Raw genomic sequence first — 27,930 nt, 5'->3', positions numbered from 1 at the left:
GCTCTTCCATTTCAAGTATAAACATAAGGCTTTGCCCATATATATATTTTTTTCACTTTAATTCAGTACTTTATCACCAGCTTTCCCCATATGGCAAAATCAAATTCAGAGTTGCAGGGTCACAAGCTAGGTCTACACTACGGGAGGGGGGGTCGACCTAAGATACGCAACTTCAGCTACGTGAATAGCATAGCTGAAGTTGCGTATTTTAGGTCGACTTACCTGGCTGTGAGGACGGCAGCGAGTCGACCGCTGCCGCGCTGCCGTCGACTCCGCTTCTGCCTCTTGCCACGGTGGATTTCCGGAGTCGACGGCAGAGCGATCAGGGATCGATTTTTGACGCGATAAGTTGATTCCCAATAGATCGATTGCTACCCGCCGATCCGGCGGGTAGTGAAGACGTGCCCACAGGAACACACAATGCTATTTCCATTAACTTGAATGGAGGAAGCAAATGGTAGCTCACCTGAACCTTTGTCAGTATTGAGGGTTGCATTGCATGGTGCATCTCAGAAATCACAACTTCTTGAGCAAGTATAGCCTGAAAATGTTGTCAGCATTTTAAAACTCTCTATTCATCTCTTAAAGAGGAATGTCTATATCAGATGCTCTAATCTGTTGGTGCTCAAATGGTAGTCCACAGGAAGTCCTTGCTGTTACCGGTTGTTTAGGGCCTAACCCAAAGCCTATTGAAGCCAATGGAAAGACTCCCATTGGCTTTAGCTCAGGTCACTAATGCATTTGGCCATTGCAAGGTCAATAGTGTTTTCAATAACTGCCATCTGGAGGTTTCCTATGTTAAGAAAATTGTTACTAAAAACAAACATTCTGAAAGGGCAACAATCCTTCCTGAAACCACCAGCACCATTTTTTGAATACACTTTCGACAGCGTTTCCTTAGGAGTAGGCCAAATCTGGTGCTCTGCCGATGAGCTGCACCAAACCCATGAACTGCATATGTCCTATCTAAACCATCAAAATGGGCCTAAAGTGGGCTGTGGGCCAGCCCTCTGCACCGTGGCAAACCTCCCCCCGAGGGGACAGCTAACTTTGCACATAAAAGGTTGGTAGCTTTAATTCCACTACAAATATTCTTACTCTCACAGGGGAGGTTAGAGATTGGTGACTGGAAACCTTTGCATTTGCTTCATTGAAGCCAGCGGCAAAACTCCCACTGACCTCAGTGAGAACAAACCCAGACCCTGTATTTGAATCACACCACCCATGAGTGGTGCTGCATTTTAAATACTTGATCTGAGACATGGGCTGGGCAAACATTGCAGGAGACTGAAGTCCTCTGTCCACTCAACAGTTTCCCTTGTGGGCAGAAACAGTGCAAATGTCCCCATGCCGTCCTGCCACTTTGCCTCAATCCTTTCTTTGACTAGCTTTTCGAGGGAAAGAATAATCCATGCTTCCCGCCTATACGTTCCTTGGGCTGCGTGATGTGACAGCTGAAAGTTGCCAGCTGTGATTCTGGCTTTTGTTTTGTCGATGTTTGTTCACTTGGAACTGGCTTGAGGCTACCCAGTTCATGTCATGTACACCAACCAATGACTGTCAAACTTTAAATTATTTCCAAGCTGGGCTGGGTTCCTGTATCATATAGAGATAAAAGCTCCATGACTCAGAATCACCTCCTCCTCTGGTTCATGGTGTATAAGAAACAGTGGAGGCAAAGACAGATCCTCAGCTGATGTAAATGAAGCCACTGAATTACACCAACTAGGGATTTGGCCCAAAAAGTTGTGTGTAGAATGGGTGTTTTTCAAACTTTCAGCTCTATCTAAAATTTAGGTGCAAATTCTGACCTCAGTTCCACCCCATCGCCTTTTTTAGAATTTGGTCTTTCATGCTCATGTTGAATATTGCATCTTCACAGCTCATGGTTTATTAATAATAAGAACTTCATTTCCTTCTGGCGTCTTTTACAAGTAGTTATTTCACTTTCCCTTAAGGTGTAAATAAAAAAACAATTCTCACCCACCCCGTCATTCTTCCAAATGAACCTATTCTGAACAGTGACCAATTAACTTTTCATAATTGTAGGATTTCCGGCTGTGTTTGTAGGAGCCTGGGCAGTGGTCCGTGCAACGCTGGCAGATGCAAGGTAAGCGGCAAAGAAGCAGAAGGCGCTTTGATCTGTCTGTTTATGGAAAGCAATCAGATTTGTTTTCATCTCTCCATTCCTGCATGTACCGCCGATCACGTGCTCCCTTTCTTACCTGCAAACAAAGTGTCATTTTAAACAGCAAAAGATAGATGCAGCAGCAGAATGCCTGGGTCGACGGTGGAAACCTTAATGTAAAAGAGAAGAAAAAGTGATGATAAAAATAAAGGGTCAGCTCATCTGCTGCTCTGATTTAGCGTGGCTCCACATGTACCGAAGAGAATAGCGGCCGGCAGAACCCTAATTTTCCTTGTTTACTTTCTGTGTTGCAAAGCTGAGAGATGATAATGGGATCTCATTTCCTGATGGTCCGATAGTAAGTTAAATGCCCAAAGCAAATAATTCCTATTGGTCTGATAACTCATTGCTGTGGAGATCCTCGCTGTGATTATAAACTTGTTTCTATTGTCTTTCTAAAGGATTTAAAATTAGACTTGGCATTTAGATAGTGGGCAGTAAAATTGCTACGCATGCAGCTAGAGCGCTGAAAATGGTGTCGTTTTCACTATGGATCTTTTTCTGTTATATCCAGTTCACACTCAATGAGACCGAATATTGGGTTAGCCAGTGTTCAAACAACTGTTTTTCCGAGGCCTCATGGTTCGTAAGCTATTGGACCTTAAGCCTGCCATTAACCCAGGATTGAATACTGATTGGCAGACATATCAAGCCAATGAAATTTTGGGGGTGGAAATTTTATATTAGCGGGGAAGGAGAGGAACTCTCTTGACAGGCTGTTTCTGTAAACTAGTAGTAGCTGAAGCTGCTCAGATGTTTGAAATGTTAAAAGTAGATGGTACTGAGGGACTAAATGGGGAGAGGGCAAGTGAGAAAAATCAAAGTTGTATGATAAATGTGATTTATCACATGGTTCCATAGTTTAGTACAGGGGTGTCATCAGTACATGTTGTATATATTCATATTTGTGTGTGTGTGTGTGTGTGTGTATACATACATATACACGATCCATATACACTATTGCCCATTTTCTAAAAAGGGGCCCCCAAGCTGGCTTCTAGACACATCCAAAGGTTTGCACTTACAATTAGAGATAAATGCAAATAAGAGAATTTACATTTCATACTCCCAGACTCTGTCCACAGCGGAGAGTCAGGCATGTAGGGTGGGCTTTTCAAACGCACTCAGCATGGGTCCCGGCTGCCACTGAGGTCAGTGGAGCTTTTACTGTTGACTTCAACAGGAGCAGGGTATGCTGATGCTGAGTGTTTTTGAAAGTCCCATCACAAAAAACAAGTAGATAAGAGAAGTCATTCAACACTCCGGTCATTCATCAATTTCAACTACCCTTTCATCACCCACAGCCCACACGTATGCATATGCCTCCATCCTGAACAACCAGTGAGCACCAGGGCACTCTGCCTATTGTTATTGGTTATGTGCTGATTGTTTTGTTTTGTTTATCACTCTGTTCATACTGGTATGAGTAAGTGAGATCTGGTGTCAGACTGCAAACAGGAGCAGGGAGCTTTGTTTCTCTGTAATTTTTAGGATAACGGGAGGAATCAGTGATCTATGTTGCCGGTGATTTTTTTAAATGTAGAAATGTCAGAATTGAAGTCCTGCATAGGCGAGCTAGTGTAATGATTTAAAGATGCAGGTTGAGTTGTTCCAGCTGAAGGCTGGAGAGACATAGTTGTGGGTGGTGGAAGGTGAGAATGAGAACTAATGAATGGAGTGGAGATGGGGTGTGGAATGACTTAGCTGCTCCTTTTCTTGCTTTCCGGCCATGTGGCATAGCAACCTTCTCTCAAAGATTATGAAGACGCTGTTTGGGTGGGAGTTTTCCATGTTTTTAATAAGGCTGCTACTCAAAGGGGCCTGATCCAAAGCCCATTGAAGTCAATGGGAGGCTTTTCGCGCCTGTGAATCAGTCCCATGGATAGCTGTCAGTGTCGACATGTAAAATCGCTTGTGTACCCTGCTGCAGAGCTCCAGTGTCTTCCATAAGTTCCCCTCTTCCCCAGCCTTACTTCTCATCTAGGCCCCTGAGTGCGTCATAGCAAAGAAAACTTGGAAAGGAAAAGCTCCACGGTCAGTGCACGTTCTTGACTCGAATTGTCTTTCGTCACTATTTCTGTGCCCCAAAGCTAAATCATGAGACGATCCACCAGTAACAATTCCAACCTCAAACACATGGCTATTAAGTGGACAACCTGATGCCAACACTTGCCCTCTGATTCAGCTGAAATGATGAATAATATGAGCAGCTACTGAGCAATAGCTGTGACCTTATTTCGTGCTCTGACTCTCTGCATCAATATGTGCAGAAAATTATTCTTTCCTCCCAGAGCTTTACTTTTGTCTGTGTAATAATTGCTGAGGATTTGCGTTGCTGAATGTCAATAGTTCAAAACTTTGTCAAGCAGTAGGAATGGTTCAGAGCAATTTACTACCAGGCATCACTTTCACTACCCACAAATATATACTGAGCTGGGCTGGAAAAGTCTTTGTTCATGTTCTAGAAGAAAGGCACATTGTGTATTCAGACAAATACCTCAGCGTGAGTGATAGGTAGGGCAACCCTATTTCCCTATGCTGAATATGGGCCACCTAATAAAATTGCCATTGAACTTGCTTCACTATGAGTAATCAGTCAGAAATAGGCAGGATAAACGTTCAAATTAACATCAAGTTGACTGAGCCCCTCTTAAAAAGAAATAGTGCGTAGCTGGATTCTTTTTATTTACCTTATTGTTAAGGCTTTAGGGTTCACGGGGAGAGGTGACATACACACACTCCCGTACACCTCTCTCACACTGGAGGGGTGGGGGTGTTTGACCGACTCCACACTCCCTGCCTGGCGCTCTCCCCCATCCATGCCTGGCTGGGCCCCCGGCATGGACCCACCTCTCCTGGTACCTGCCACCGCATCTTCCCGAGGCACCACGTGGGGTGCATGCAGGGTCACCTGGCTCTCTCCCCCCACCCGCACTCCCCAGTGGCTGGAAGCAGCTTGTCCCTTCCTACCTGCACAGTGTCGAAAGGCAGCTAACACCTTCAGGCTGCTGCTGGCCGCCAACATAATCCAGCTACCTGCTGTCCCCAGCTACAGCGTGGGCAGGAAGAGGTTAAGCCCTACAGATGCATTGTGCACCAGGGCCCAGAGAACCTGACTGCAGGGGCTTCAGCGAACCTGGCCAGAGGAGTATTGGGCCACAAATATTGAAACTTGGATACTTCAAAGACCATATTTAGGCATGTAAATAAGGGATCTGCTCGTTCAGCAGCCTGCTCTTCTGTTGGAACTGGGGTTTTTTATAAATTGTATTGTGCAGCTGTTGATATATTTTCAAAGGTGCTCAAGCACTCACCTCTCCGACTGCTGTCAGTGGGACGTACAGATGCTCAGAACCTTCTGTTTTCCAGAAGCTGGGAATGAGCGACAGGGGATGGATCACTTGATGATTACCTGTTTTGTTCATTCCCTCTGGGGCACCTGGTATTGGCCACTGTCGGAAGACAGGATACTGGGCTCGATGGACCTTTGGTCTGACCCAGTATGGCCAATCTTATGTTCTTAACCTTTGAATTTACAGTCTTTGGAACAGCTTGGGATAGATATGGTCAAGCAATGAAAATCATGAACACTGATATTGTGGTGTTCTTATGAAAACAAGGAGAACTTATAAACCTCCTTTAAATACTTCTGGTCTTTTCTCTGTGCATGCACCACAAAAGTCAGAGGCTGTTTATTCAGCTGCAGCATGCAGCTCGCCTTTCTGCTGCACATTCACAAAATTCTGCACTCCAGTGTGAATGGAAACCCTTTGACTTCTCCAAATTTGACCCCACCTCCTATCCAACCCCTCCTGCTCCCTATTCCCTGACCCCATGCTTTGGCACAATAGCAAATTACTCTACCCGTATGGGAACTTTCCTTACAGATTCTTTACCCCATCATGGTGCTATATAGAGATAACGGGGGAGGGGGGAGATGAGACGCATCCAGGTTTCTTTTTCAATTCAAAAGTTTGTCCAACTCCAATTTTTTTTTATTTCAAAATTTGAAATTTCAGTGAAATTGAAAAAAATGCGGATCAGCCCATGTGCTCTGTTATTTTCAGTGAAAGCAAACTAAAGGAAGGCACCAACTTTTCTGTAAGTTGCTCAGTTTGCGTATAGTAGGAATCATTGGGAGGAACAATATCGGTCATTCCATTTTGATCTTTGGCAGAGGATGTTGGTTCAGTTTCTTTTGAAGTGTCGCTTACTACCAGCCTCCTTTTCACCCAGGATGTCACCATTTCTCTTTTCTTGCAAGGCTGAGACAGGATTTTTTTTTTTTTTTTGCAGTCAGTACTAGATTGAGTATCTGAAAGTTGCTGTCTCCCACATTCTGACTCACAGCAATCACCTCATCCACGCAAAACTGTTGGCAAGTAGCTCTGACTACTGTAAAAAAGCAAAACAAAACCTAGTAATTCTCCACTGGCAGGTATTGAAAGTTGTGTCAGTTTCCACAGATAGCTTGATAGTTCTTTTACTAAGCAAGGAGAGATTGTGATCTCTGTTGCACTAATGCAGGGGTGGGCACGTTTTTGGCCCGAGGGCCACATTGGGGTTCCAAAACTGTATGGAGGGCCGGGTAGGGAAGGCTGTGCCCCCGAAACAGCCTGGCCCCTGCCCCCTATCAGCCCCCTCCCACTTCCTGCCTCCTGACTGCCCCCCTCAGAACCTCAGACCCATCCACCCCCCCCCGCTCCTTGTCCCCTAACCACCCCCTACTGGGACCCCTGCCCCTAACCGCCCCCCTGGGACCTCAACGCCCCCTATCCAGCCCCCCCTGCTCCTTGTCCCCTAACTGCCCCCCCGGGACCCCGCCTCCTATCCAACCCTTCCTGCTCCCTGTCCCCTGACCCCTATCCACAACCCTGACCCTAGCCAGGCCCCTGGATCCCCCCCATCTAGCCCCCCCTGCTCCTTGTCCCCTGACCGCCCCCGCCCAGGACACCCTGCCCCGGGCAGGGCCGGCTCCAGGCACCAGGCAACCAAGCTGGTGCTTGGGGCGGCACCTGGAGGGGGGCGGCGCGGCGCTCGGGCCGCCGGGGAGAGCGGGGCCACAGCCGGGCTCGCCGCCCTCCCCCCGGCGCTCTGGCCGCCCTCCCCCCGCGCCCTCCCCCCGGCTGCCGGGGCTCGCCGCCCTGCGCTCTGGCCTCCGGGGGGAGAGCCGAGCCCCAGCCGGGGCTCGCCGCCCTCTCGCCGCCCTGCCCCCGGCGCTCTGGCCGCCGGGGGGAGAGCCGAGCCCCCGCCGGGGCTCGCCGCCCTCCTCCCAGGGCTCCAGCCGCCCTCCCCTCCGGCGCCCTCCCCCCAGCCGCCGGGGCTCGCCGCCCTCCCCCCCGGCGCCCTGCCCCCGGCCGCCGGGGGGAGAGCGGAGCCCCCGCCGGGGCTCGCCACCCTCGCCCCGGGGCTCCGGCCGCCCTCCTCCCTGCCCCCGGCCGCCGGGGCGGCAAAAAAGCCAGAGCCGGCCCTGGCCCCGGGACCCCCCTCCAAGCCCCCCCCAAGCCCCCTTCCGAATGCGTCCCTGCGAACGCGGGCGGAGGACTCAGGAGAAGCAGGGGCAGCTGTGCAGCCGGAGAGAAGCAGCGGTTTCCCCTTCAAAGCGCCGCTTCTGTCCGGCCGGCTGCGCGGCCGCCCGGTGCTGCTCCTCAGTCCGCCACCCGCACCGCCCGCCTGCTCCCCGGAGGCTGTGGGTGAGCCTCCCTCCCTGCTCTCCTGCCCAGCGCGCCCCCACGGTATGGTGAGGTGAGGCTGTGGGGGAGGGGGAACAGCTGGGGAGGGGCCGGGGGCTAGCCTCCCTGGCCAGGAGCTCAAGGGCCAGGCAGGACGGTCCCGCAGGCCGGATGTGGCCCACAGGCCGTAGTTTGCCCACGTCTGCACTAATGTCTACGTGGAGTCACTCTGCTGATGGAGTTATTCCAGATGTTCACCCGTGCAGTGGAGAACAGCATCTGGCCCAGAGTGTCTTGTGTTACCTCTGGATTTACTTGAGCCAGAGCTTTTATTTGAATGTGCTTTGAATTTGGCAGTCCAGTCTTCATTAACAGATGGCACCCTTCTCATCTCACAATTCCTCTGCTTCAGTATCACTGAAGTTGGCCATTGGGATGTTTTGTCAGGGCGTCCAGAACTGTAAGCCACTATATTACCCTCTGCCTCAGCAAGAGAAAGCTTTACAGGAGCTTAAACTGTGTCAGCAGTTTGTCTACCTCCCCAGCAAACTCCTCGAGACTCTGTCAGTCTCAGCCTGGCATTGCACGTCTAGTTCCCAACCCCCCCTGGAAGAGCAGTATCCAGCCCCTAACATTGGACACACACAAACGACCAAGTCCACTGCCTCCAGAGAGAGAGTGCACACCTCAGCCTGTTAATTTAGCCGAGGACCTGCACTTTAATACGCCGCACTGAGATGATTTTATGCTAAAACCAAACAAAGGTTTATTAATAAAGAACAGTGATTTAAGTGATAGTAACCAAGGATAATAGAAACAGACAATGGTTACAAATAAAACACACTTTCCTGTATCTACAACATAGCAGATCACAATCGTGGTTTCAGGCAATTTCTCACTGAGTCAGTTCTCATCTTCCTCAACCCACATGTCTGCGGGGTTCCATCTTTCACAGATTCAAAGAGCATAGGTCTCTTGGTCCCTTAAGTGATGGATAACCAGAATGTCTTTTTGCTTCTCCTTATATTCCCTGAAGTTCGTTGTCTTTGCCTTCAGAGCCTGGGGTTCAGACTCCAGTCATGCTCTTTTGTTTTCCAGCAAGCTGGGGCCCCTTTCCTGCTGGTTTGATTACTCTATTTATCTTAGATGCAAATGTCTTTTGCTTGTAATCAAGCCATGCTGTTTTCTCCTTCACCTATTAGCTTGATCACACTGTTTACCACAGAGGCAAATGCATTATCTACTGGCTCGCAAAGCTTGATGCTGGCAGACCGGTCCATATACCTTCCTTTCTCTAGGACAAACCTGCTTATCATCTCTACTTGGATTGCTTGGACTCAACATATTTCACACAAGAATATTAGTGACCAAAGTGTCACCAATTTCCATATGGTAGCTTACAAAATACTCTTTAGATAAATATTATGACAAAAGGGTGTTATGTGTAGTAAGTTTGTCAGGCATGGTAACAATTGTAGTTACTGATGGTGAACACTTTGCCAGTGGATATTGAGGGACTCATAGGGTCAGTAGCTGTATGGCCCTTGCAGTCCCTTCTAACCCTATGGTTCTATGATTCAGACCGGCTGTGATTCAAACAATGCTGCCTAGCAGAGTTTAAGCAAAGAATGAAGAGGGAGAACACTCAACACAATGAAGGTTTCCATATTCCTTGTTTAGGAAGGCAGCATTCCTGGAAGGAAATATGGGCTCAGATCTTTTACTAACTCATGTCTCTGATGAAGTGGGAAGACTCTGGAGGCAAAGGCTAAGGGCTTGTCTATGTGGCGAGTTAGTGCACAGCAAGTTGGGGTGTAAATCTACTGCATACTAGCTTTCTGCACACTAGGGGCTTGGCTACACTTGATAGTTAGAGCGCATTAAAGCAGCCCCGGGCACCCTAGCGCAGTACCCGTCCACACTGGCAAGGCACATAGAGCGCTCTGACTCCAGGGCTAGAGCGCTCCTGGTACTCCACCTCGGTGAGAAGATTAACACTTGGTGCGCATTGGCTAAAACGCCTGGGCATCAGTGTGAACGAGGCGTTGCATTACTGCGCTCTGATCAGCCGCCGGAAACATCCCATAATCCCCTTAAAGCAAGTGGCCACTCTTGTCATTGTTTTGGAATTACTGCAGGCATGCCGATATGCCCTTTGAAAGCTCCGTTTCTGACAGCCGGCATGCTTATCTGCTCCAAGACAAAGCAACCATTACTGTGGAATGCTGTGTGTGAGAGAAAGAGGTGTCTATTGCTGTCTGAACTTACAAGACATCATGCTGACATGCTCTCAGTCCCCCAAAACCCCATTCTCTCCCCCCCCCACACACACACACACAACACACTCCCTGTCACACCCCCTCATTTGAAAAGCACATTGCAGCCACTTGCATGCTGGGATAGCTACCACAATGCACTTCTCTCTGTGGCCGTTGCAAGAGCTGCTAATGTGGCCACACCAGTGCGCTTGCAGCTGTCAGTGTGGACAGACTACAGCGCTTTCCCTATTGCCCTCTACGAAGGCTGGTTTAACTCAAAGCGCTCTACATCTGCAAGTGTAAATAAATTAATGGAGATATACTATCTCCTAGAACTGTAAGGGACCTTGCAAGGTCATTGAGTCCAGCCCGCTGCCTTCACTAGCAGGACCAAGTACTGATTTTGCCCCAGATCCCTAAGTGGCCACCCTCAAGGATTGAGCTCACAACCCTGGGTTTAGCAGGCCAATGCTCAAACCACTGAGCTATCCCTCCCCCTGCCCTAAGTCACCATGTGGACCCTGCTTCTTTGCAGTAAACGCACTCGTGTCAAAGGGCACTAGGGAGCTTTTTGTATGTGGTAGCAGGGTTCCCAGGGCCAGTTAGTGTATGGACGGCTAGTGCGCTGTCGATTTACACCCCAACTTGCTGTGCACTAACTCTCCATATAGACAAGCCCTAGAACAAAGTCCCCGTATCCTATTATCATGTCACTTTGAGACAAGATGAATACAAATTGGTGATACTTTAAAAAATCAGATTTTAAACATTTAAATCTGGGATTATTTTTAAAAATAAACCTATTTACATTGAAATTTCAAATTGACAATATATGTTAAGGCCTAAATTTATTCTAATCTATTAAAATAAAATACAAAAACTATTAAGCAGTACAAGTTTGCTGCCTAGTTTTTAAGAAAGTCAAACCCTGAACTGCTTAAAGTTACTGGCTAAGCACTTGAAACAAGTGTGTGTCTGAAGTGCTAACTCACCTTTTGACAGCAGTAGCCCCTTCTGCCAGTGCAAAGAGAATATTTCTCCATTTCAGTTTATTCATCTAATTCAGTTCAATGACTAGTTCATTCAAAGTTAAGAAACCAAGTGGGAGTTGAAAAAGCAAGAAATATTGTTTTCCTCTTGCAATCTATGAATAAAAGAGAAGGTGTGGGAAAGAGAGATCTACTAGTACTAAAATCAAGATGGACATGGTGACCAGAAACAATCCATTCAATTAATTAACTATGGATAATACCTCCTTTTTTTAATAAAGCAGTCAGTTTTAAATGCAAAATGTGCTTTGACAAACTTTTTCTTACATATCCAACACGTTTAAGGTATCAGAGGGGTAGCCGTGTTAGTCTGGATCTGTAAAAAGCAACAGAGAGTCCTGTGGCACCTTTAAGACTAACAGATGTATTGGAGCATAAGCTTTCGTGGGTGACATGCATCCGACGAAGTGGGCATTCACCTACGAAAGCTTATGCTCCAATACATCTGTTAGTCTTAAAGGTGCCACAGGACTCTCTGTTACGTTTAAGGTAGTTTTATTTAGTAAAAAAAAATGTTCATTTTTAATCAGATTTTAATTTCCATTTAATTAAAACTTGACATGGATCATAAATAAAAATTAATCATCTAGTAAGTAAGAGATGCATCATTCACCATTTTGTAACTGATAAAAAATAGAAAAACTAAGAATCTGAATAAATTAAGCTATATAATTGCTTCAATAAATGTGTGTAGATATTGTGTATCCTGCTGGTTACCAAAAAGAAGCAACAAATTTAACATAACAGTTACATTTAGTTGCAAATAACATGTTTTAATGGTTACCAATGACCATCTTTCTTTATGAAAATAACTGAAAAGTACAAATTGATTATTTGATCCATTATCTTTCTAGGTACTGAAGTTAAGCTGATGGGTCTGAAATTTCCCAGGTTGTCTTTATTCCCCTTTTTATAGAGTGGCACTATATTTGCCCTCTTCCAGGCCTCTGGACTCTCTCCCATCTTCCATGAGTTTTTGAAGATAATCATGAAATGGCTCAGAAATCTCCTCAGTCAGCTCCTCTTGCTTCTAATGTATTTGTAGATTGTTTTCTTGTTACCCTTTTATGTCTCTAGCTAGTTTAATCTCATTTTGTGTGTTGGCCTTTCTAATTTTGTCCCTACATGCTTGAATTGTTTGTTTATATTCATGCTTTGTAATTTGACCAAGTTTCCACTTTTTGTAGGACTCTTTTTTGAGTTTCAGATCATTGAAGATCTCCTGGTAAAGCGAGAGTGGTCACTTGCCATACTTCCTATCTTTCCTACGCAGTGGGATAGTTTGCTCTTGTTCCCTTAATAGTATCTCTTTGAAAAACTGCCAATTTGATTAGGCCTTGTGTTATTCTCTTCCAGTTTGGAGTCTTTCAGCTATTTCTTATATTGAAAAATCATCATTAGTGAAGTCCATTGGTATGAAATAGAGAGCATTACACTATCCTAACGGAAGAGCAGGATGGGATTTTTGTCAATAAAATGGCTTTTCGTTGGAAAATGCTGATTCATCTAAACCAAAACAGTTCACAGGAAGAAGTCAGTTTTGACAAATGTCTTCTTTTGAAAAAAATTCCAAGTTGTCACAATGACCTGTTTTGATATTTTTTAACAGAAAAATTCTGGATTTTAGTTCAAAATTACTTTGTTTCAAAATTTAAGCTTATTGTAGTTTTTAAAAGAGTTAAAATTAATTTATTTATTTTTTAATTAAACTATTTGATGGATCCAAACTGATCGAATGATTGATTTTGTGATTGTTGGTTAGCAAACATTTTCAAGATTTTGACTTTTCATTCTGAATCAGGATGGGGAAAAAAATCTCAAAAGTTTTCCTAGGATGAGAAAACCATTTATCACCCAGCTCTAGTTAACAGTACAATAGTATATATTTCTTTCCCCTCATGTAGTATAGCTTAGTGTAACAAAGTATATCTACTCAACCTAAATGCACGGAAAATCAAAACTATTGCCACCTATCACTGTGGCTTGTGTGCGCATTCCCTCTACCTCTGTCCGCCTGTCAGAAAGGAGAAAATCACCCTCAAAATTCAGACTAAAAAGAAGGTGCAAATTTTTAACAGTGAGGGTAATTAGCCATTGGAACAATTTAAGGATGAGGTTAATTCTCCATCACTTGAAGTCATTAAATCAAGACTGGAGCCCAGATTTTCAAAGGTATTTAGGCACCTAACTCCCGTTGATTTAAAAGGGAATTAGGTCCCTAACTACTTTTTAGGAGCTGGGCCTGGATGTACTTCTAAAAGATGTACTGTAATTTGAATAGAATGTGTGGTCTTGATGCCGAACTCACTGGGTGAAATTCTCTGGGCTGTGTAATGCAGGAGGTCAGACTAGATCATAACGGTCCCTTCTGGCCTTTAAATCTGTGTATCGATGGGGGGGTTTTGTTGTTGTTGTTTTTTACAGTTTGTCTAAATTCAAACAGCCTTTGTAAAATAAACATACTTTCCCGGTGGAGTGAGTGGCCAGAAGAAATCAAGTACAATATCTTATTAATAAAAACAGCAGTGCTGTTTGGCTGTTACACACCATATATTGCCTGATTTCTTGCCATTCATGGGTATTCCACAAATTTGCCATCAGAACATAACCTATTCTGCAACATGATTAATTGCCAGATTGACAGCCCCAGAGACTGAAAGGCCTTTATCAAACTGGTGTGGTTTGGGCCCTTGTCATGTCACCATGATTAAACTCTGAGCTGAGGGAACCCCCCCGCCCCGATGGGTGAGTCAGTTCTTGCCCTCACTGCTGAGTCTTCCAGTGAAGATGTCAATTGCTCAGGTGGTTTTTGTGATATAGGAATCTGCCAACTTGAAATTGGCTGGAGACCATCAACTGACTTCACAGAGGTCATTCAACAGCACTCAAAAGGAACCAGCTACCAGTAGCAGTAGGCTGTCGCTCATCCTGTTCAGTTGGTGACTTCAGTCTCTAGGGCTATCCGTCTGGCTCCTTTCAACAGAGCTACATTCCGTACAGAAAGAAATTATTAAAGAATATAATGTAGTCCACATAAGTTGTGTAGGCACAGGCATTTAGAAGGAACGCTACTGGTGTTTAAACCCCCATTATGAGCAGCAAATAGCCTCCAGCCTGTTCCCACTCTTCTGGCTTTTTTTGATTTGAAAATCCCATTCTTTTTAAATATCTATTTCTGATCACTGACATATGGGCTGACCAGCAGGTGATGTAAATCAGCATTACGCCATTGAAGTCAGTGGTTCAACACAGATTGATGCTAGTTGAAGCTCTGCTCTAAGGGTGAGGCCCCTGCCCAAGGAGTGGGGAGACCTGCGTTCAAGTCCCCGCTTTGCCATTGGCGTTCTGTGCGACTGTGGAACAGTCAGTTAGTCTCTTTGTGCCACATTTCCCCATCCAGCTAATGTGGATAATAGCCCTTCCCTGCCTCAGTGGGCTGTCGTGAGGATAAATGCATTAGACTGTGAGGTGCTCCGATATGACAGCCATGGGCACTAGATAGACAATGTAATTACGGATGGGGTGGCACTCTGATGAAAATTCAAAGGCATTTCAGCTGTGCTAGCCACTGTCAATTAAGTCAGTTATTCCAGCTGAAAAATAGCCATGCAGACACCACAAATGATGTATTTTGGGTGTGTTTGGTTGGCATTTGACCCTTTATATGCAATGTAGCTTCATACTAAAACGTTGCTTTTTGTACAGGGGCTGAAACCATGTCCAGCATGACAATCAGTTGATATTCTTTCATGTCTCTGTGTGGGTATGATATTACAGACATTATTTTGTCAACAACAGGAAGAAAATAAATCCTTTAGAGAGCAGAAGGCACTGTTGACAAGCCTGAAGGGCTAAGAGTCTCATATAGAGTAAGACAGAAAATGATTGTGATGGTCAGACAACACATACGCCCATTCAGCGGGAAGTGAGCGCATAAAATATCCCTAAAACAAGGCCTGATGTTGCTCAAGACTTGCCACTCCAGGCTCATCGCTACTTGTAAATTGATGCACCCATGCTTTGCAATTCATATGCATTATTTACTAACCACGGGCTAGAGTGTGTGACCCTAACTCAGCCTGGTGAGCACTTAGTCATACCGGGGATCCATTGACATCAAAGGGCCAATGGCTGTGTGTAAGCACGCCCCGGCAGGAAAAAAAGGTTCACAACTTATCCCTAAACTGACACGTTATTCCTGTAAAACCAATGGTATCTGCATTTAGCAAGTAGTGTCATGGCCTCTGTCGTTAACATGATTACAGCTACAGCTGACCCAACTGTAGCATTTGGGTACGTCCAGACTACCCGCCGATCGATTTATCTGGAATCGATATATCGCGTCTCGTTAAGACGCGATATATCGATCCCTGAACGTGCTCCCCGTCGATTCCGGAACTCCACCGGAGCGAGCGGCGGTAGCGGAGTCGACGGGAGAGCCGTGGCCATCGATCCCGCGCCGTGAGGACGGGAGGTAAGTCGGAATAAGATATGTCGACTTCAGCTACGGTATTTCTGTATCTTAGATTGATTCCCCCCCCCCCCCCCCCAGTGTAGACCAGGCCTTTGTGATAAATTATGTACATTGCTTTAGAGTAGCTAAACAGCTGTAATACCTACGTTTATATAAAGAAAACATGCAGCAGGAGGTAAAGGATCGCATCATTTTGGCTTATGTTTTTGTAGAGACAAATTCTGATTCCCTGTACCCTCATCATTAGTCATCAAAGCCCTGCATGTTTGTCTAATATGGCCATTTGGGTTGTATCGGTAAGTCTTGTTTTCGCTTCCACTCTCTGTCACTGATCTATCAGCCAAGCACACTTTTTGGCATCAGTCTGAAGCTTGAACTTATGGCTGACATGCTTTTCCTGGTTAAAAACCATGTCTCCAGTCGATGTTCGTGAAAGATGCTATCTTGACAGCACTGGCGAATGACGCCTTCTGTGCAACCACTACTGTCTCAACTGTGCCCCGGCGGGATCAGCTCTTGACTAGAGCTTTCAGTCTCCTTGGCCTTTCACTCTGCGATTGCCAACAATTAGTCCCAGTGCTGGGGTAATTGTTTTGATGGTGATGATGTGGCCGGTTTTGTTGGTCTTTTCATAGACTGATAGCTTAGCGCTGACTGTTTCTTTTGGCTGACCGAAATCGGCGGCCCATTCTTCTACACGCCTCCAAAATGAGCATGATCCATTCTAGCCAATGGGGAAAAAACAAAACTTAAAAAAAATGAAACCTTTGATTGTTGCTGTTGTCATTAGTTTAACTCTTGGTATTTGTTGATATCACAGATGCTGGGAGCTCAGTGCCGGCGCTATCAAATGGATTTACCAAGCACCGATATTAGCAGCCATTGGGGTAGGTTTTATACATGCAATGTAGAGTAAATGGTTTATTGGTCATCTGATTTAAAAAAAAACAAAAAAACACTGTGGCTTTGCTGTAAAAGATACAGGTTCTGAAGTGAGAGTGGGGCGGGGGAGGATGGAATTAGGAGCAGGTTACCTGGCAGCAGCAGCTTCTGTCCTGCTTTACTGAGCCTGGCTCCCCACCCCACTGCTGCAACCTGGTGCACAGGGCTGCAGTATCATTCGTGATGGAGGGGCGGCTGGGCCACATTTGAGTGAGCGGCGCTGTGACACGCACACGACTCCGTGCACCATGTCGTGATGCCTGGAGCAGGGGCCTGGGCCCAGCTCTGTGCGTCAGGAGCCAACCCTGCCCCGTGAGTGCAGGGCAGGCTTCTTTTCCAGCCCCGTGTGAAAAGGTGGCACATGACACCTGAAGGCCACCGGGGGGGGGGAGTGGTCCCCTCCCCCCAAAAAATTAGCTCGGCAACTGCTTTTCTCTCTTAAGTGTTGATACCTCTCACAATAAAGAGAAAAGCACATTTCAGTGTCGCAGGCAAGAGGCTTTTTGTTGAAGATAAATAAATCCTCTGCATTTTTGTTATCAATTGGCTATTATAGTAGTCAATGACAACTCGTCCTTCACTAACTTACCGACATAATACCATACGACAGATGCAGCTGTCAACACATTGTGCAGTGCAGGAAACAGCTTGACAGAAAAACAGGAAAGGGAGGAAAGCCTTAATGGGCAGCAAGAAGGCACTGATGTTTCATAACATATATTGGAAATGAAAGGTCCTCTTTGTAGTTTCAATCCCAGTGCCCATTTTCTCACCTTGAATTTTAGCCCTTTAACATTTCATGTTAAAGGGAATGTCTGAAAAGCACAGCCTGGGGCAAGGAAGATAGGGAAATGATGTGTGGCTCCAGAAGCCCAATCATGCTGCTCTTCCATGTGTGAAACCCTCATTGAAACTACTGGGAGTTTGGTATGAAGGTAGATTCTTCAGAGGGGATAATGCTAATGAGTCCATACTTTTGCTTTTAGAATTGTAGGGCTTGTATCCACAATGGCCCAAGTACTGCATTGTGCACTACTCTTTGTGACCGTAACTTGGCACACAAATAATAAACATAATAATAATACGGCAGCTGGACCTGCCAGGTTTCATGCATCTCATGTCTATATTTATATAAAATCAGTACGTCATAATATCATTCATGCTCTATATATGGCCCAGTTTTTGACACACATGAAGCTAATCACTTGAACAATTTATTCAAATACAAAAATAAAAAGACTGTCATTTACCAATGCATAGGGAAAACAAGTCTCCATTATCCTAATTATACTAATTAATCTGGCCCATAAAATAAATATTATATTTATACAGAATGTGTCTGTGCACTCCCCTGACATAACTTAAAAATACATAAAAAATTATTCCCAAAAATAGCTAAAGAGCAGCAGTGCGATCCAGTATAACCCACCATCAGCAATCCCAGCATATTAAAAACATAAATACATTTTCCCCACCAATAATTCACTAAAGATTACTACTGATCCTCATGGCATGCTGCAGAGTTAGAGTTGGTAGAACAATTTATGGTGGGGGGGAGACAGGAGGGGAGGGTAGTGTCAAAAATGGCTTTTTAGGAAATTGGAAAACGTTGTGACATTTTTTTCTCCCAAATGGTCCTGGTGTTTTGAACAACCGTAGAAAACAAAAATGTGGGGTTTTATTTAAGTTTTTGAGATTTGATTTATCATTCTTCCTGTTGGCAACATGGGAAAGGGGGGGAAATGGGAGAAAGGAAAAATAAAAAAAAATCCCAAACGAAAAATGTTCTATAAAAATGTTAAAGAAAAAATTTGGAATGACCCAATAATTGTTCCTTTTCTAAACCAGCAGAACAAATAACACTGTGATATTTTCATGATCACTTTTTGATCATCTCAACTGATCAGATTTGGTCTGTTTTGGACCATTGAGTTGGGATTGAATTCCAAAGCCACGAGGGCAGAGAACACTCAGACAATAGCCCCTTTTTATTTATACCAGCGTAGCTTTAAATTCAACACCTCTGCTGAGCTCATCTATATACTGTGCAGAACCTGATGTGACACCTTAAAAACACATGAAAATTGGATTTTTTTTAAAGGGCTGCTGCATACTGAATTTTCATTGTGCATCAACCTAACCTGTCAAAGATGCTTCTGTAACCAGGACACACGCATCCTTACACAGTTAATTTTGTTTGCTTCAGCAGAAGCAGAAAAAAAAAGTCCTTGGAGAGCATTTTCTTCTTCTATTTACATTTACATCCTCCTTCATCTCAAGACACACTTATTTCTGCTGCCTCGTCCTCATAAAAATTCACTATTAATGGCTACGGCACTGCAGCTATAGCCAGAATCTCTTGTTTTAAGAGTAGTATTGCAATAAATGATCAAATTTGTCCGGACATTAAAATCTACTTTTCAGAATCATCTGTGATGTAAGGCTTTTAGATAGCTCATTGAAATGTGCTTCAGTCTAGGTACTAGACATGGCCCCTGGTTATCAGCTGCTTCTGCACTTGACACCAAGCTTTTTTACTATTATCAAAATGACACTTTGGTGGGTTTCCAGAGCTATCCCTTTTACTGGGCTCAAAGCACATTTGTAGTAAACTCACTGTTATGACAGGTTGGTACAGGAGGTCTGGATTCCAAGCCAGCTTGCTTCCCAAATGAGAATGAGCATGGCTGTTTCAACTTGATTGTCAGCATCACAAAACCGTGGGATAGTGGAAGAGGTTTGAAAGGCGAGGACTAGATGCATTGAGAGAACTGTCTGGGGAATGGTATGTGCTGTTCCTGCATTTAGCAAGCTACTATCTCTCATGCCAAAATAGCAGTGAAAATGTGGCGACACGGACCCCTCTACCTACTCAGGATTCCAGGCAGCTTGTACAGCCCACGAAAGGGTCGGCGCCACCACATCTTCACTGCTGTTTTTAGATCCACTAGCTAGATTAAAGCTAGCACAGGTATGGCTACCTGCGCAGCAATTCACCTTCAATGGTAGTGTAGACATACTCTCAGTATTTGTACAGTACCTAGCACAATGGGGTGCCAGTCTCAATTGGGGCCTCTAAGCACTACTATAATACATAGAAATAATATTACTGGTGCCCCCATCCTATTACAGAACAAATTTTTATTATCAAACACACAGCTCATGTCTCTAGAATAGAACACGGGGCTTCTTTTCAAGCCCAAGAGTAACAGTTTACACAGCTGTTTGCTCTCTGAGTACAAAAGCCACTCAGTTCTACAACGCAGACATTATATCTGATGCATTGGTTTGTTTTCAAATGAGCCTGGAAATATTTCAGGAAAGCCAAGTAACAAACAAACCAGCATAAAAGCTGGGTGAGAGAAATGAAAACAGAGACGAAGCAGATTTTTGAAAGGCACACACCCCGGAAACCAAAAAGAGTAACATCAAAATGAAAGGTTTCAAAAAAACGACGAAGTCACCTTTTTCATATTCCTTTTAGTGAGGATTTTGGGGCTGTTTGTGGGCTAACTTACATAGGTGTAAAAGAGGAGTCACTCCACTAAAGCCAATGGAACCTGATTCGTGTTTACACTGTGGCCCCTCTTCATCTCTTTGGCAATGTGAAGTGGATGTAAATTCTCCTTTACACTGATCTAATGGTGTAAAAGGGTCTTCAGTGTAAAGGAGCGTCATGCCCAATGATATCCAGCAGCACAGAACTCGTGTAAATGAGATTGGAATCGGGTCAATAAGTCACAGATTTTTAAAGGCCAGAAGGGATCATTGTGATCATTTAATCTGACCATCTGCAATCACAGGCCATAGAAGGTCAAAGAATTAATTCCTGCTTCGTGTTCAATAGCGCTGCTTGCACTATCTGCTAGAAAATCAAGAAAGCTTGATTTAAAAAATTCTATTGCTGGAGGATGGATCACATCCCTTGGTATCTTTATGAGCACTGGAGCGAGAGCCCCCTGCATACTGTTCTAACTGTGTGCTATTTAGAATTGCTGTAGAAATAAGGAATTGCCAGAAAATAGTGGGATAGGTGCTCTCTGTCAGCATACTCCACCTCACTGCAGTATTTTGAGTGTAATCAATACATTCTTTTCGTGTCAATTGGGATCTTTCACTATGTTTCAAGGTGAAAGTGACAGTAATGTGCGTAATGGATGTTACCATGCTTAACACAGGGAGGGCTTCCTTTCTTCAAGCCCTGTTTCTACAGTCTCAGTAATATATGAATGAACTGGCTGTGTTCATATATGATGCTGTCCAGTTCTTCTCTCATGCCACTGGTCTTGCTCCATTATTGTCAATGGAATTACTTCTGATTTAAACGGCAGGAGAATCAGGCTCAGGCCCTATGTGAATTGATGTCCTAAACTTAGCCTCTGAAGGACCTACGGGAACAAGGAATTCCAAAGCCTTTCACCAAGACCAGCTTGCCTCCAGCTCCCAGATGTTCTGCCTTTATATCAAAGGTGTCAGCAGCAATAAAGTCCTGGTCCAAAGCCACTGAAGTGAATGGGAAAATGCTCCCATTGACTAGCTGGGCTTTGGGGAGAAAGGGTCTGACAGGTAGCTCAGATTTGAAAGTTTCCTAACAAATTTCTGTTTGATTCATGTGGATGAAAGTTTTCCATAAGGGACCCCAAACCTTTTTCACTGGCAATATGCTGTTGTGACTGAGTGGGATTCCAATTAGTCATAGAATATCAGGGTTGAAAGGGTCCTTAAGAGGTCATCTAGTCCAACCCCCTGCTCAAAGCAGGACTAATCCCCAACTCAATCCCCAAATCCCTAAATGGCCCCCTCAAAGACTGAACTCACAATCCTGGGTTTAGCAGGCCAATACTCAAACCGCTGAGCTATCTCTTCCCCCCCCCCCCCCATCTTAGTGATACAAAAGACCCATTATACACTCAATTTCATCCCTTTGGCAGCATAGTGTATGCTCCCTGGCAGCGTACACACTAGAGTTTCAACCGACACTATGACCATTTGATTATTTGTTTGTTCACAATCAACAGCCAATTCTGTGGGAGGGCTTAGCTGATGCGATAATAGGCACATGGAAGAGAAAATTCTTTCTGTGCCTAATAAAGGCAGCAGTTGTACTCAGGATTTCTAAATTACACCACAGAAGTCTTGCCAAAGCTGCACCTGAAATGGGTGGTTTGCAAATGAAAGCCCTGCGTGTACATAAGGAAACAATGCGAAATAAACTGTGACAACAGGGCTACCTGTGATGCATAGAAAAATTACACTGGTGTGGAATCTAGGGCTTACTATGTCCAGTGCTCAAGCAATGCCAAAAAAAATCTCCGGCAATTCAGCGGGACCTGTTTTAAGGTGCAGTATCTCCCAAACCTCCTGGGCTGGAAAGAAATGCCATATAGCTTTGGGTAGCTGGGATTCATCCAATTTCATCCGAGCTGCTATTGCCAACTCCAGTAACCCTGGCCAGATTGAGGACATCAGCCCTTAAAAAAAAAAAATCACATTATACCGATCTGGCTTTTGTGTCTGCTCAGATCGTGATGTGGTTTGAGCTGCTGCTACGTTAAGCACAGCTGGAGTTAGGACCAGAGTCGCTGGAGTTAGGACCAGAGTCGCTGAACTGTGCTCAGTACAAGTGCACAGGGAGGTGATGGGCTACGGCGGTATTAAGCCATCATTGTAACTCCCTGATCATGTGGTCAATGGGCATTGGTCCCAGTCCTCAGCGTGACTTAAACCTGGTGCCTATGGCCCCCAAAAGGCCATCACGGCCACGGTCCCTTTTGCTAGGCTATTCCCCCTACACTAAACCAAGAAGGGTTGACATAGGAGTGTCTATATCATCTCTCTGCCACTCAAGGATTCCTCCCTCTCACCACCCAGATAGCCAGTCCACTTTGCACCTCTGGAGTAGCCTCCAGGCCAATGAACCTGGCCCTAAAGCTTTTAGTAATGGAAAGCATGGGATCCCATCATTAACACCTCACTAATATCTAACTTTCATGGCTTAACCCATGTCAGAACTGAAGTGGTTTAATTTGGCACGGTTGACTTCAATGGAGCTGAAAATCTGGCCCATCCATGATAACCAAGTGTGATATCTCACAACTAGCCAGGGCTAGGAACTTCAGAACCAGTAACTTTTCCAAGCAATATCCTGGACCGGTGATCAGAAATATATCATTTTTATCCTTGCTGCAGTTTTCCTATGTGGCAAAATGTTCTTCATTGTTTTCGTGCCTATGCTACTGATAACATTCTTTTCAACCTCCAAAAGTTTGCACAGCTGCCTACAAGATAGCTAACTGTGTTTGTGTCCCTGTAATACCTCTCTGTATTTTACAGCTGAACTTCATTCTGTTCCTGAATACTGTACGAGTTCTGGCAACCAAAATATGGGAGACAAATGCTGTTGGGTATGACACAAGGAAACAATACAGGTAAGTCCCTGGACTGGATTTTGTTTAACAGCATGTTCAAGTTTTTTCTGGTTAAAAGGGATACTTTAAACAGTATGAATCACCTACAAGTCTCAATAAAAGGTGAAGCAGCCTTTGAAGCATAGCTTCTGAGAAATTTTGGGGTTGATGGATTGTTTTGCTACATTCATCTGAAATATTCTGGTTTTGTAAATTCATCTTCCAGACTATGTAAGCATGCAAATTCATCTTTCATGTGGGCATTTCTGAAAAATATTCATTAATTTATTCTAGGGCTGTCAAGCGATTAATTGCACTGTTAAACAATAATAGAATACCATTTATTTAAATATTTTTGGATGTTTTCCACATTTTCAAATATATTGATTTCAATTACAACACAAAGTCATGTGTGCCTCATTTTGCCTACTGGCATTTCTGCAGACTTTGCTGGAAATCAGAACCATGCGGGAGCTGGCCACCATCTGAGACTGGCTGCTGATCGCTCTGTGTAGAATCCTGTAGAGTGAATTACAATAAAGTATTCCTAAGGTGACAAAAGTGTAGATGAATGTGCAAAGGCCTGCATCAGAAAAGAAAGATTACATCTTCCTTCTCACCGCTTGCCAATGGGAAAAACACTCGTGGCTGTCACAGTTACTCGAGCAGCCGGCTAGGTAGTGGCACACTGAAGTTGCAAAGCTGTATTGAAAGGGTGGTCCTAACCAGGGGAGCACCTCCACCATTTTCTGGAAGCGTTTGAAACTGATCGCTGCTGGTACGTCCTGGGGTGCAAAAGGATACAAGGTTGGGTGAGGCGGTTGTGAGCTCATGCTCCCAGCCTCCACCACACTGAGCAGTGGAGCCAGCCAGCCAGCCATCCGTGAAAGGGATGTAGCAGTAGGCACACTTCCACTGGACCTTTTGGAGCTGCAATGCTTCACAGTTCCCTCACTGAGGTGTTGCAGCTACAAGCCACACCCTATTGAAGGGTTTTTGCTACAAGCCACAGTAGAGCCCTTCATTTGTAGTGTTTTCTTGGAAATGCCCATTTCCTTTTAACTGAACCCTCTAGGCGCATGAGCTTGTCGGCATTTCACACAAGAAAAGAGAGCTTTTGCTTTTTCAAGATGAAGTGTAAAAGCTCTCACGGGTCTAATGTAATAGAAAAGTACTTGTGTACAACAGTGCACTAGTAACGCTAATTCAGGTAGTAAGTACCTGCTGAGGGAGTGACGGCTGCAGTACAAATCACCCTTGTTGGGGTACGTTTTGGGGACAGAATCAAGTGGGACTTGATGTTTTATGCTGGATTGAGGAAATGTAGTTATCCCATATTGCCACTGGGACTTCTTTTATGCTGGAAAATGATTAGCTAAAAACAAAATAGGAAGTCGTTACTCTGTAGGAGGTTGAAAAGACAACAAATGTCTGTTAGATGGAATCTTAATGAGTCTACATGATCTCCTCACTGCAATCCACTCTCATTCATGTATTTTTTGTAACTCTCTTACAGGAAGCTAGCAAAGTCCACCTTGGTTCTGATTCTGGTCTTCGGGGTGCATTATATTGTCTTTGTGTGCCTACCGCACACGTTCACCGGGCTGGGATGGCAGATCCGAATGCACTGTGAACTCTTCTTCAACTCTTTCCAGGTGCGAGATCTATTATCTGTTTTGTTCTCTGTCCTTCTCATCCCTTACCGCTTCTCTCTGGTTCTCTGCTGATCCTTGACACTCTGTAACAGTGTAATTCTCATGCCAAAGGCAAATCACATTTTTACGGAGCTGTGACAGGGTTGGTCATTGAGTTCCTAAATCTAGTAGCAGCTGGGAGCTCTGGGGGTTCGTTCCACACTAGAGAAAATACAACAGTACTCCTGCTCCTGTGTGTGCTATTTACCACAGGAAGGATTGTGACGACTATATAGTGAGTGTGTTTTCTCTGGTGGCGTATTATTAGCTTTTGTGATAAAATAGATGTCTTTTTGTTTCCTAGTTAGGAAAGTTCTGCTTCAGGGATGAAGATCCGAGTTTAATTTACTTTTCTACAATATGGATTCAATTACTATGCCAACTGGATGCAAATAACCACAAGATTATGTAGATTCAAGAAATAACAGAGAAAATAGACATTGCAGACACGAATCTGAAGATAGTAGAGAGCAGAGCTGATTGGTTGGAAATTTTCCATTGGAATAATTTTCCAACAGAAAATGCCATTTTCACAAAAATCAAAATTTTCTGTAGGAAAATATCAATTTTCCCCCCCAAAATTGATTTTCTCTCAGGAAAATTGAAATGATGGTTCCCCAACTGCCTCTGTGGAAGGGCCTTGTTAATTTCACTTTCTGACTCTTGTCAATTTCACATTCTCTCTGCAGGCTGGATTCTGGTCAGTGGAAACATTCCATTTTGATTCTCCTGAAAGGGATTTTTTCTGGAAGTTTCATCTCACAAAACATTTCACATTTTTTTACTTTCCATCCTGATTTGGGACCATTTTTTTTTTTTCAAAAATGTGAAATATTTCATGGGAAGGGATTTCCATTTTCCAGCCGGTTACAGTAGAGAGAGTATCTATCTTCCATCTCCTCATCTTCTTTCTCCAGAGATTGTGATAACAACAGATAAAACTCTGCTGGGTGTAGCTAAAATAACATGGAAACAGGAATGAACTTGGAAGACTTTGAAAAATGATAAACTTCATTAATATGTTTAACATGAGTTAGATATGCTAAAATTTAGCTGAAAGGAGACTTACATTTGACATGCTTCTTCGCATGGCAATTATCCCTTAATGATTTCTGCTTCCTTATCCTTCAGGGTTTCTTCGTCTCTATCATCTATTGTTACTGCAACGGAGAGGTAAGTTTAAAGCATGGATTGGATGAGGCTCCTAACCAAAATCACTGAGTAACAGAAAGGGAGATTTTCTACAGAATATAATAAGAGTAGCTACAGCTACTGATCAACTCTTAAAGGGATAGGGTCACGCAGTTGGTTCCCTAAATTGTTATGAATTATAAAATAAACAAAATGGAAACAATTTTTGTCTGGATTTGAACAGGCCCCTGTATTATTTGCAACATGGTGGGAAACTGACTAGTACTATTCATTGTACCAACGGAGTGAAATGACATGCACGATGAAACGTAAATGCAATGTTTAAAAAGGTCTTTCAGTCAAGGTGACATTAGTGACACAGGGCCAGATTCTGATGCTCTTACTTCAGCAACCCCTTACTCTAATGGTCCCTTCTGGCTTTATAATCTGAATCTGTGATTACAATATGATGGTTCCTGGAGAAAGGAACTGTACAATTTGAGAAAGTGAATTAGAATCTGGCTGATAGGTGATGACATTTGTTTGGGGATTTGGGATTTTTCTTAAGGGTTAATACGTGATTTTTAACCTGATTTTACACAGCTGGAGGAGCTTCATACCATGTGAATTTTCAAGATTGTGCTTTAAAGGGAAGATGGTTAAAGGCTTCCTTTAGCTCTTGACTCCTTCCCCTTACAATTTATGCCTTAGATCTGTTCTTGATTGATTTTGTTTTTCCCTCTGGTAGGTTCAGACTGAGATCAAGAAGACTTGGACTAGATGGAACCTGGCTATTGACTGGAAAAGGACGACTCCATGTGGCAATTACAGATATGGCTCCGTCCTCACCAACATGACCCTCAGCACCAGCAGCCAGTCTCAGATGGTGGCCAGCTCCCGCATGGTTCTGATTTCCAGCAAAGTCTGCAGAAATGCCAGTAGGCAAAATGAGGCGCACATGAATTTGCCTGGGTATGTTAGGAGCAACTCTGAACAGGACTGTGTGCACCACTGGGTCCATGAAGAGGCCAATGAAGATGAAGAGAAGCAGGTGGATGATATATCGCTCAAGGAGTCACTTAGACCGCGGGGTAGTAGCACAGACCCTGAGGGGAACAGGGTAGAAATGGAGGAGGCTCTGTGAACAGTCATGGACATCCATGGGCATGTCCAATCTAAAACGGGTTGAATCCTCTCATGATGCCAACAGCTACTAGTATCCATATACTGCCTTGAGCCAATCTCAGTGAAGATCTTGGTCAATGATGAAGCTTAATTTACAAGGACTCCAGACCTACATAATGCTGCTGACTACGCAAAATGGTTTCTATGCCACAAATGTCAAAGGCACAAAAAAGTGAATTTTTAGCACTTACACTACCTGCATTACACTTCAAACTCCGTACAGCAGACACATCTTAGATGTTTTCTGCAAATGCTCTTCTGAAGGCATGTGAAAGGTGACTCCTCCATTTGTACACCTGAAAGGAAAAGAGGAATGGATATCAGAAGGTTTACAGTATATGCATTTGAATGGATTCTCTGGACTCCAAAATGTCTTCGCTGTGAATCACAGAGCTGGGAAAAACTTTAAAAGGGTTTTCATCCAGTACCTAGTGAACTTTGATCTCAACGCGGAATGTTTCAAATCATTGTTTTTAAACTGAGATGCTACTTACGTTTGATTATTTATACTATTGCTTTAGTTTGTTTTATGGAAACATCCAAACCAAAACCTCATGTACTATGTGACCTAAATTCTTTAATGAGACAGCCCCTGCTGCATGCACTGAGCTCTGCAATGATTTGGGAATTAAGTGGCAATACTAACTGAATATGAAATCATTTGAAAACCTTCCGGGTAAGTGAAATAATTCTAAAAAGAGCACCAGAAAATGTAAATATAATTAGTGACCTGTAGTGGAGGAATGTCTCCTGCTGTATGTCGACCTCTGAAAGACTTTGATGTTGGACAGTGAATGGGTTTGTGCCCACTGAATCTCCATTAAACATCAAAAGAAGCCGTGATTGGGTTAATACAGGCCTGAGCTACTTCAGCCAGCTTTAGTACTGTCAAAAGCACTTTCATTAAACACACTAAGGTCTTTGCCAGAT

At 44.2% G+C, this 27,930-nt stretch overlaps 1 protein-coding gene across 1 annotated transcript in view; it reads left to right on the top strand.

Moving 5' to 3' along the window:
* Positions 1 to 26,959, top strand: part of PTH2R (parathyroid hormone 2 receptor) — an 87,279-nt gene extending 60,320 nt beyond the window's left edge. Inside the window, exons 8-13 of the mRNA XM_065413684.1 lie at positions 2,050 to 2,110; positions 16,462 to 16,528; positions 22,917 to 23,011; positions 24,507 to 24,645; positions 25,816 to 25,857; positions 26,564 to 26,959. Coding sequence (XP_065269756.1) covers positions 2,050 to 2,110; positions 16,462 to 16,528; positions 22,917 to 23,011; positions 24,507 to 24,645; positions 25,816 to 25,857; positions 26,564 to 26,959 — 800 coding nt within the window. The remainder of the gene's footprint in view (positions 1 to 2,049; positions 2,111 to 16,461; positions 16,529 to 22,916; positions 23,012 to 24,506; positions 24,646 to 25,815; positions 25,858 to 26,563) is intronic.
* Positions 26,960 to 27,930: the final 971 nt, after the last annotated feature.

The sequence above is a fragment of the Emys orbicularis genome, chromosome 11 (genome assembly GCF_028017835.1).
Source record: "Emys orbicularis isolate rEmyOrb1 chromosome 11, rEmyOrb1.hap1, whole genome shotgun sequence".
NCBI classification, from domain to species: domain Eukaryota; kingdom Metazoa; phylum Chordata; order Testudines; family Emydidae; genus Emys; species Emys orbicularis.
The sequence above is the reverse complement of the archived record's forward strand: the minus strand, read 5'-3'. Positions and strand labels throughout refer to the sequence as shown.